At 47.5% G+C, this 10,954-nt stretch overlaps 1 protein-coding gene and 1 non-coding gene across 2 annotated transcripts; both read right to left on the reverse strand.

Moving 5' to 3' along the window:
- Positions 1–1,859: 1,859 nt before the first annotated feature.
- Ranbp1 (RAN binding protein 1) lies at positions 1,860–10,757 on the reverse strand. The gene is made up of 6 exons (XM_021645228.2): positions 10,587–10,757; positions 9,307–9,443; positions 6,105–6,262; positions 3,674–3,802; positions 2,783–2,848; positions 1,860–2,282 (listed from the first exon to the last, which is right to left on the reverse strand). The coding sequence occupies exons 1-6, from the start codon at positions 10,599–10,601 to the stop codon at positions 2,176–2,178; spliced, it is 612 nt and encodes a 203-aa protein (XP_021500903.2). The 5' UTR covers positions 10,602–10,757; the 3' UTR covers positions 1,860–2,175.
- Positions 2,609–2,734, reverse strand: LOC132648868 (small nucleolar RNA SNORA77). The gene has a single exon (XR_009587254.1). It is a non-coding gene; the product is annotated as a small nucleolar RNA SNORA77 (small nucleolar RNA).
- Positions 10,758–10,954: the final 197 nt, after the last annotated feature.

Genomic DNA, 10,954 nt, shown 5'->3' on the forward strand with positions numbered 1-10,954 from the left:
GTTAAGACCTCATCGCACTTAGCACAGCCTCTGCCTACCATCACCTCAAGATACAATGACAGGCTGGGTAGCTTCAATAACCTGTTGATGTTTTCCAAACTCTTGTCATTGAGGAATTCATGACTTGGACCAATGCATGTTGTTTTCAGCTACACATTCTACAAGTGTGAACAAGCCACTTAGTTCAATGTACACCAGAATACAATCTGAGCCGAGGACAGCATCGTCCCCTAGCCAATTTGGAGGGGCCATTCTGTATTTGCATAATGGAAGGAATCCTTCCGGGTCTGACTCTAGATTTATGTCGTATAAGGGGGCTACCACAGCCATCCTCCTCCACTGTCAGATACATGCAAAAAAAAAATCCCAAACGCTGGTCCTGGGAAGAAATTTGGTGAGCTCCTTTTTAACACAAACACCCTTCTGAGAGCATCTCCCACCTAAAAGGTTCATTTGCCTGTTACTACAACTCAACCCAAAGGTTATTTTGCACTATACTGAAAGGTGTACCTGAATTCTCAGTCCAGGGCTTCCTTGAGGAAGATTAAACCCACGGGCAGTCCTTCCATTTGGTACACTGAAGGCCACATATGGTCAATGTCACACAATTCTAGTGTACTAGGACCCACCATGTGTATAAATTTCTTCCTGAGATAGAGAAAGCCAAGAGACAGCCTGGCTTTTAAAGACCAGCTGGGGGAATGAAAAGGTACTTTTGTAAGGGGTGGACAAGGTAGAGGGTGGTGTGGACATGGATAAAATACATCTATATGGCAATGTCACAATGAAAGCTTATTTTGAATACTAACTTAAAAAGCTTTAAGATGGGCTGTAGTAGCACCTTTAATTCCAGCAGGTGGATCTGAGTTCAAGGCCAGCCAGGGCTACACAGAAAAACCCTGTCTTAAAAAAACAAGTAAGTAAAAAAGTAACCATAAATAAAAGCTATACTTGTAAGCACACCCTGCAAAAGACAAGGTCAGACACAACAGAGTCAGTGTTTAATAGACAAACTGAAAGATGGAGATCAAACAGCAACAAATAAATATCCATACTCTAAAGCACCTCTGGCGTTAATGGCAGTCTGCTAGTAACCAGTTCCTGCTATCATTCTGCAATCAGGGTCCCCATGGCTCCTACCCTGTGAAAGTCAGTCCTGAGGTTCATACTGTTAGTTCATGATGAACCTTATCAGGCCTTTCTTTTGTGCATCTATGTACATATCACTTATGCACTATCTAAGCAAAGAGGTTGTCTAATTCTGATGTGGGTACTTAAAACTGAACTCAGATCAGCTGCAAGAGCAGCAATGTTCATTAACTGATGAGCCGTTTCTCCAGCCAGACACATGGCTGGTTTTATTAGCTAGTCCCATAATCAATCCTGAATTTACATAAACAATCCTGAATTTAGACTTCAAGGCCCAAACTCCTAGAGTATCATTTGAAGATACTAATTGGCATCTAATTGTTTCCAATATAAGGGTTTTGGGGGCTAGCCACAGCTACACTATGGCACAGTACTAAAATGAATATGCCCCTCCAGGGTGGCCTTTCCCTCCACTGAGGGCTGCTAAATTAACCAGTCAACCAAAACCAATGTTTCTTATAGCCAGATCTGTTTAGCTGCTTCACGAAGGTGAGAAGTACTCTTGTCTTCCTTCACCACACACCCACCCACTCCATACAACAGCACAAGAGTAAGGAAACAATACACCTTGGCCCTGGATGCCAGCTGCAGCCCCACTGGGCCCTTCAGCTGCCATCCCACATACCTACTGGCCTCCAGCACCAGCTTGGACAGACCATGCCATAGTGTCCAGATACCCTCTCCACCCCCCACATAGCCTTGCCAGCTGGTCCAGGTTTTCAAAGGCATTTTTTATTCACTATTTTTGATGACTATAAATAAGTGTTTCCACTATGGAAAAGAAAGTTAGCACAGTACATTTTCATGACTGGGGAATGAATTTCTGAAGTCATGTTGAATGGTGTCAAAACTGGGGAAGAAAAAAATTTAAAAAAAAAAAAAAACAACCTGAAGGTTGGAATTCAGTTCTTTATAAAATCCCTTGTAAAAACAAAACAGAAAAAAAAAAAAAAAAAAAAAAAACAAGCCTTAAAAGGTGGGGCAAATTTTTAAAAAGAAAAAGAAAGGAAATGGACAGAGAATGATTCATTGCTTCTCCTCAGACTTCTCTTCAGCCTCATCTCTGGCCTCCCTCACAGAAAGGGCTTCCAGCTTCTCAGCCACCTTTTCAGCATTATCATTTTTGCCTGGTCCTGCAAAAACAGGCAAGTGCAGTAAGACAACAGAAAAGTCTGCCTGTGGACCACACTACTCTCAGCACTCACCCAGTGCAGGACCAACCTACACATCACCCACTGCTCACCCCAGATGAGCTCAAGAAGACCCCGCAAGATGCTGGTGGTACCCACTGAGTTGCTCAGTGATGTCACTTACTAACCCAGGCCCCATCTGACCAGAGGAACATAAAACAGAATTCTTTGAGAAAGTCAGGAATATCTTGGGTTCCAAAGAGCTGTGACTCAGCTCTCTACCTAAAACTGAGCACAAACACTATGAGGTCAAAGCCTCCAAGGAGTCAGGCTGTGTCCCCAGGCAGTTGTATTGCCTCTGATAGGCAGAGGCAGTCACAGCACCCTGGAATATTTCTTTGGCAGATGGCAAAAGCACCAGACTGGAGCTGCAGCCAGGTGCAGAGTGAATCTGCAAGAAGCTGGACCACCCATCCTCATCATCCCCAGGAGCACCATATCACCTTTCTTTTCTCTCTCTTCAATCTCTTTCCTGCATTCTTCAAACTTTGTTTTGAACTTTTGTGCATCTGTAGAAAGAGAAGAGACTGTCAATGTTCTCAGAGTAGAGTAGCTAGATCCTGGAGTCTGAAAAGCCAACTCATGGTCCCCAATGGCAATTTCTTTTTTATTTCTTATTGACAGGATCTTGCTATATAACCCCCTGGCTGTCCTGGAACTCAGAGAGCCACCTGCCTCTGCCTCCCAAGTGCTGGGATTAAAGGCATGCGCCAATAAGCCCAGCCCCAATAGCAATTTCTGACCATCTACACCTGAGTGACTGGTTACTGTGTCCCTCTAGAAGCTAGTGACTGTGTTCAGCTAGCTGTCTATAAACATTCAGACAACCAAGGGCCAAGGCCCTTCTTGCTACAGGCTCTACTCATATTGGAAGGGCTACCAGATAATGTTATACTCCCAGACCAAGGGCAAGGCTCACTTTCACAAGAGCACTAGCCACTAGGGCATTTGCCATGGTACCTGGTGACTCTCCATGATCCCCAGGGCACAGCTTTGTGGCAATTCAGACTAGAAAGATTCCCCCATGGAAGAGAGATCAGCCAGGGCTTGCAGATCTCTGCAGTCTTTGCTGGTACAGGTGCCTAAGCGTCCGTAGGGGACACCAGCGTCCCAGTCTTGAGGAACCAGAAACCAAGAAGAAGCAGCAGCAGGAGGAAACTCTAGGGTGTGTCTCTGGTTCCACACACCTGATGGGAGTCAACTGGATGCAACAACTGTTTATACAGACCCCTAGAATTTCACACAGCAGGCTCTGCATGCTTTGGGTCAACGTCAATTCCCCCAAAGCAGCAGCTACCCCCAAGATGACCCACATTTGGGCAAGTTCTGCTTACTCTCAGCATTTAGGAAGCGGATGGCGAGCAGCTCAGGCTTGGGGCACTCATCAGCAAAGTCGGCATGGGTATTCCAGACCCAGGCGCGGTCACTGCCAGCATTTGGCTTCAGTTCCATCATTGGTGTGACTAGGGAAGAGAAGCTTGTGAGGACAGCAGGACCCTAGGCCAAACCACCCAGACCTCACCCAGAGCAATCTGCTCACAAGTAAGGAACCCACTTCAGCCATCATGGAGCCTAGGATCTGAGATCCAGGCTGTTGTACCTGATTACCCTCTGAGCCAAGCAACCAACCAAGCAACTATGCCCACTTGCAAATTATCCCAGCTGGGCTTGACTGTTTATATCCCCTCAAGGTCGGAGAAGGTCAGAGCGCCTTACCTGAGTATCCAGCTACTTCCTACCACTGGTCGTGGGCAACTCTTGTCCTAATTGCTTGTGCCCTCCTCCAGGAGGGACTAGAATATTAGGCTGGGAAAGACTAGGGGAGAGGGGCTCCACCTATAGAAGCCACCATCCTGCTAGGTCAACACTTTCCAGGTCCAGCCTGATGGGGTGAAGAACACCCACACCCTGTAAACAATTCCTCACCTTTGCCCTTTAAGAAAGCCCAATAAACTGGTTCCCAGAGTAAACTTTGGTGGCATCAAACCTTGATTTTTCATCGGGACCGTAGGAGACATATAGACATTGTTTACGTCTGCTCCTGGGAAGGAATTTTAAAATACAGGCCTACACAACTCTATGCATTGATGCAAACCACATCAGCTTAAAGATGGAAGGAAACACAGAAGCAAAGAAGCCTGAATGCAAGGCTATCACATGGTGTAACTACTTGGCCCTCTGTACTCCAGGAAGACCTGGTTAAGAACTTAAGCTGTAGACACAAAAATCCCAAGACAAATGCTATTATGTCATGGAAGATAAATCTTGGCTCAAAACAAACATGTTTATTCTGAATCCCTCAGGTCTTACAAAACGAAGGGGAGCTGAGGGGAAAGCTTCCAGCACTGACAGATAGCTGTCCCCCACTGAAAACCTGCTAGAATACCATTCACTGGTGTCTACTTCCAGCAACTGGTCCCTGTACCCTTGGCCATATTTCCAGGATTCCAGGGAGACTCATGAACCAACCTGACCACACATGACAGCTAAAGTTGAAGCTAAGAGATCTGATCCCCAGCAACCCAATGTGGTCTCAGGAACTCTGCACACTGTTCACATCCTCACTTTCCCTAATACCTCACTCAATGGCTGTGGTGGTTTGAATGAGAATGCCCACATAGGCTCATACATTTGCATGCTTGGCTCTCAGCTTAACTACTTGAAAGGGTTAGTGTGACCTTGTTCGAGTGAGTGTGGCTTTGTTGAAGGAGGTGTGTGACTAGGGGTAGGCGCTGAGGTATCAAAAGCTGATGCTAGGGCCAGTGTCTAGAGCCTACAGACCAGGATGTAAATCTCTCCCCATCAGCAACTGCTGCAGAGCCATGCCTGTCTGCTTCCTAATATGATGATAGTAAACTAAGTAAGCCCCCAATTAAATGCCTTTCTAAGAGCTGCATGCTCATAGTGTCTCTACACAACTGAACAGTGACTAAGACAATACCCAACAACCCACAACCCCTAGGGCCTGTGAGGTGCACTAGACAAGGAGCTCCACCCAGGTGTCCAAGTGGAGAGGCTTGCAGAGATCACTCAAGAACCTACCCAGGCTTTGGGAGCAGCTTGAGCTGCCCAAGGAAATGCTCCAAACTGGGACTGACTGCGCATGTGTGTGTGCACACACCCACCACGATGCACTCAGCAGATAAAAGCACTAGCTACACAAGTTTATTTCAGAATTCATGTAAAGGTGTTAAGGTAAGAACAGATTCCACAAAGTTGTTCTTTGGCCTCCACATGCAGAACTCACCCCACACACAAAAAGTTTCAAGTTTAGAAAATCTTTAAGCTTTGCACCAGGGTTCTCTACCAGGATCAAGAACAACCCAAGAGGGATCTAAACAGTCTGAGACAAACAGGGGAGGGGTGGCTTGTTGAGACTTCATCCTCTTCTCTGCCCTTTCCCTTCCTGTATCAGAAAGTGAGAGAACAGCAGCTTTGGTACTGGACACCTCCAACTTTCCCAGATAACATACAAACACACACCTGCCATTAGACCATCTAAGTCTAGCCTGGAGGTCTACATGTTTGACCTAGACCTATCTTGCCCACAGCTAGCATTCTGTACAGTTCAAAGGCTTGTTTGAAAATACTTTGAACTCACAGATCCGCCGGCCTCTGCCTCTCTGAGTGCTAGGATTACGGATGTGAGCCACCATGCCCAGCTTGAAAAATACTCTTAAATTCAGTAAGCACCACAAACCTACCCCATCCCCCCGTAACCAGCTCTAAAAATTCTAGGGTATAAAGACCTGAACGACCACCTACTATAGTGGTTGGCACATATCTTCAAGGTCTTGTCCCTCCTCATGAGAAGGCGGATAGTCCCTTTCTCCTTATGCTTCAGGAGTTTGACATCTCCGGTGCCTCGCTCCTTCCACTCGGGGAGGTCATTCTCTGACGCAAACCGGAACAGCTTTGCTCGCCTGTAAGAAAAGCCAGTAAGGGAACATTTAGACAGAGAGGGAAGTCACACCTGGACCAACTGCCCCAAAAGAACACCTGTTCTCAGTGTGCTGAACGTAAGGGTACTGTTGAAGGCCTTTGGGTGCCATGAATTACTAGGCAAAATACAATCCAGGGGAGCACAATAACTAACCCAACAAATTCCAGGCTGCTTTTACATCACAGCCAGAAAGATACTGCTATCAAATGATATTCCCCAGGACACACATGGCCCAGAGCAATAAAGAAGGTCCAGCGGGTTGGGCTACCCCGTCACATTACATGAGTGCCCTATAACCACCCAAAGCCTTAGGATATCATCAACAGGCCCAGCAAGCAGCTTTCTGTCAGGAGAAAGCTTTCACAGACTCCAGGGATCAGGCACTCAGGGCCAGGCAGGACCCTTGCACTGTAGGCCACATTTGTGTCTCCCTGACAAAGCCTTTGCTCTCTTCCAAACTCAGTCTTGTCAAGGGGACTGTGTCTTCACTTAAGTGAAAGCCCTAAAGCCCTAATTTAAACACAGAAGATACTGTCTCCAGAACTATACCCAGGACCCTGCATAGGAAATCAGGAGCACTTTCAGGATTAGGTGGACATGCCACCCTCACCAGAGCTACAGAATAGAGTTCCGGCCCACCACCTTCTAGGTAGTTCAAAGGCTCTCTTTGGGCAAGTTCCCTCCCCGACTTCAGAGCAGATGAACCTTTATCTGACACCTTAGGCATACCTGAAAGAAGGGATACCAGAGAGCAATACAACCTTTGCTAGAATGTACCTGAATCTAGTGTCCAGCTATTGTGAGCATAGGCAACAACATGCTACTCTCTGCTATGAAGTGAAACCAGATACAAAATAGCTTGTGCTCAGCTGTCTTGGCTTGATAGTACAGGTTCAAGACCAGGTGTGTAAAATTTAAAGAGGGAAAAAAGAGGTTGGAGATATAGTTCATTGGTATAGTACCTGCCTAGCATGTGTTCTATCAGCAGGACAGTAAAACAAGGCAACAGCAAATCCAGAATTTACACAACTACTACTGTAGTTCTTCACTGAGGGCGTCAAGTGGCACATACACAGTAATTTTTAAAAATGCAACTTTGATAACTAAGCCACTTCCACTGCCATTTTGTACAAGACATGCACAGGCTTTAGACAGCTGAATTGCCTGCTGTGGTTTGACTGTGTCCTTATAGTTTATGTGTTAACTCAATTTCCAAATTCACATCAATAGTATTTGAAAATGTGTCCTTTAGAGGGTTAGATGAAACTATGAGGATGGGGGGGCCAAAAATGGCAGCAGCATATATTTAAAGCAAAGGTTGGCATTACGAAGTCCCTTGATTGCTACTCGATACACTAGCACATTAAGATGAGACTGAGGTCCACAGGAGAGACTAGCACAATGCCCTCAGACCTCAGACCACCTAATCTGCAAAACCATGAGCTGGAAGTTAGAGTGATGGCTCAGCAGTTAAGAGCACTGGCTGTTCTTCCAAAGGACCAAATGGCAACTCACAACTGTCTGTAACTCTAGTCCCCAGGGATCCACTGTATTCTTCTGGCCTCCTGGGGCATCAGGCTACACATTGCATAGAGACATCCATGTAGGCAGAACACCCATACATAAACAAACGAGCTAAACAAACTTCAATTTTTAAGGATACCCAGCGAAGATAACAGAAAACAAAGCAGAAAGAACAAAAAGCAAAGAAGACTACCTGCTCAACAAAGGAAGGGAAGACCCCAAGAAAGGGTCTTACTATGTAGTCCTGGCTGTCCTGGACCTTGGTTATGTAGACCAGGCCAATCTAGAACCCACAGAAATCTGCCTGTTTCTGAGAGTAAAGGTGCGAGAGCTCCACAGCCTGCTAGAATTGTGGATTTTTGGAGGCAAGGTGCAGAAAGTCAGCTGGGGAGACACCAAGGTGACAGAATAGTGATGGGGACACCCTTCACACAACTAGCCACACGACAGCAGGGACACCAGGCAAAGTTTGACAGACCAAAATTCAAATGATTGAATTTCCAGTGTAAGACTAGTCATCATACAATTGCAGGCCCTTTCTTAAAACAGGCTTTATCAAGCTGGGGCCAAATCTAGAGGAATTTTAATCCAGCAATATGGCTACTCTGGCTGGAATACAGACATGCCTTTAATCCCAGATATAAGAGACAAGTAGATCTCTTGAGTTCAAGGCCGGCCTGGTATAGAGGAAATTTCAGGTAAAGAAAATCTTAGGTCCAGGCTTGGTGGTACATGCATTTAATCCCAGCACTAAGGATACAGATCTCAGTTCTAGTCAGTACTGTTCAGGCAGTTTGGTTTAGAGCTCAGGCAGTGCAGTGGAGCTGAGTTTGCAGTAGTTCAGTTTCTGAATTCAGAGGCAGTTTTTACCAGGAGAGTTTTACAGAGAGAGGTTGAAGAGAGAGAACAAGCTAGGCACAGGTGAAGACAGTACGAGCCAGAGAATGGAGCCAGAAGATTAGAACAGATTGCTAGAGTTAGTTTGAGGCCAAGCAAAGCAATTTAGTCAGAGGCTGAGAGAGAGAGAGAAGACAGATTCAATCAGTCAACTAGGAAAGGAGTTTGAGGTAGAATACCTGAGTTCAACCAGCCATCAAGAGCCCAGAAAATAGAAAGGGTGAGCTTATTCAGCAGTAAGTCTCAGAGGCTGAAAATACTTGAGGCCTAGATTAGCAGAGAGGCTGCAAACCTCAGAGACAGCAATTAAATCAGGAGAATTCTGTGCAGTTCCAGATAGAAATCACAAAGAGGTTATGCTATAAGATATCACTAGAGCTTATACCTGAGCACAAAAAACCAGCACAGGGGACAGAGCTCCTAGTTTGGCTGGCTCCTCCAGAAAACAGAGAGGAGAGCATAAGTGGTCCAACTGTGATAGTTGGGTATTACAAGTTTTCAAAGAAATGCCCATCAGAGACTTGTTTCTTAACAGTCTTTTCTCTCTTTCTGCCTCGATCAGCCTATCTAAAGATACTTCAATGGATACCTTAGCAGACTTACATCTTAAAAAGCTCCTCTTCATCTTCCTCCAGTGTTTTAATTTCTTGCTCAGGAAGAGAAACTATTGGCTCGAACTGGGGGTCATGGTTGGCCTCATCTGCATTCTCTGTGGAGGTATCATGGTCCTCATGACTGTCCTGTGCAGAGAAGGGGAGAAGTGATGCTGTTGACTGGTGGATTTGGCCCACAGTGGGCATCACCAATCTCAAATGGCACCTGGAAAACGAAGACAGGCCTCCCCCTAAATTGGAAATTAAGTCTTTCACATCACCAGAGTGCATTTACAACCAGCATCACAAAAATCACAGGATAGCATGCCAACAGGACAATGGATTTTGACACCTCTTCTACACATCCAAATACCAATCAGTTATACACACAAACAAAGCCCTTGGCAAAGTAGCTTGGGAGAAACTCTCTTCTCTGTAAAATGAGATGATACCAGTAAATAACATAATAAACTCAAAAAGAAAAGCAAACGTAAGTTTTTGTTGAGGATTATCCATTTGTTATTTACTAGGAAGCCAAACTGCTACGGAGCTACTAGCATTTACACTCCCTCCGGCAATTTTACCCAAGTTTGAACATTTAAGCTGAAAGAAGCTGAGTTTGACAAATAAACTCTTAAGATTCTGAACCACCTTGGAGGATTACAAAAGCATCCGGGTTTAAAAATCTGACAAGATCACGTGCTTTCCTAACACAGAAAAACCCCAGACTCACTACCTAACTCAACAGAAGCCCTACGTTCGGTTTCTCAGCACTGCGGCTAACCTGCGGCCGACACGCGAGCCACCAACAAAGCCGCCCCCGCCCTGAGTCCGCGCGTCTAACATCAATGCCCCGCGTTGGAACCCGAGCTTCCGCCACCTAAGGCGGCGACAGTTCCAGACGTAATGACCGAATGAATGAAGGGGTCTAGGGGCATTTGGAGGAGGGGTGGCCCAATGCTTCTGGAAGGATCACAAGGGGGCCAGGACGAAGGAGACCGGCCGCCTGCCAGGTCCCCAGGTGAAGCCGGGAGCCCGGCGTGGCGACGGCTTCTCTTCCGCACACCACAAGGTCACGCGCCGCCCCGCAGCCCCCGAGACCCGAGTCTTGGCCAGCATCTCCCACTCCTAGACCCCAAACACCTCGAGGCCCCCAGGCCCGGGCGCCTCGACAGGCCCGGAACACGCAGGCCAGCGAGGGTTGGCGGCCGAGGCGCGGGCCGCCCACGTGGCCGCCCATATCGGCCCTTGCCTCCCGGCCTTCCCGGCCCCACCCGGACCTCGCCGTACCTTGGCGGCCGCCATGGGGGCGCGGCGACGGCGGCTCGACTGGCTCAGGCGTCGCTGGCTCGGCGGCCTCTGGGCGGCTAGTCGCTGCTCCTTTCCTCCGCGTCTGGCGCCGGCGTCTCCCGCCCGTCCGCTCTTCCCTCCGCCCCCCGACCCGAACCCTGACCCCTGACCCTAGCGGCGGGAAACGAGCCGTGATTCAAAACCAGTGCAGCTTTATTGGCTCTGACGGCGGACATTCATTGTCCGACCCGCCCCGCTCTTCCCGCCAAAACGCCCGCGGCGCATGCCCGGCCGCGCCTCAGCCTGGGGAACGCGCTCTCCCGGCGACCTCCGCGCGCACTTCCGTCTGCAAGCCCTAAGCGCCTCTG

The sequence above is a fragment of the Meriones unguiculatus genome, chromosome 17, assembly GCF_030254825.1.
Source record: "Meriones unguiculatus strain TT.TT164.6M chromosome 17, Bangor_MerUng_6.1, whole genome shotgun sequence".
In the NCBI taxonomy this organism is placed as follows: domain Eukaryota; kingdom Metazoa; phylum Chordata; class Mammalia; order Rodentia; family Muridae; genus Meriones; species Meriones unguiculatus.

Excerpts from the sequence above, each read along its gene's own strand:
- Ranbp1 (XM_021645228.2), bottom strand. Across the intron at positions 3,803-6,104 it reads GATATGTGCCAACCACTATA|TCACACCAATGATGGAACTG; the intron begins GTAGGTGGTCGT and ends TCTCTTCCCTAG. Across the intron at positions 2,849-3,673 it reads CCGCTTCCTAAATGCTGAGA|ATGCACAAAAGTTCAAAACA; the intron begins GTAAGCAGAACT and ends CTCTTTCTACAG.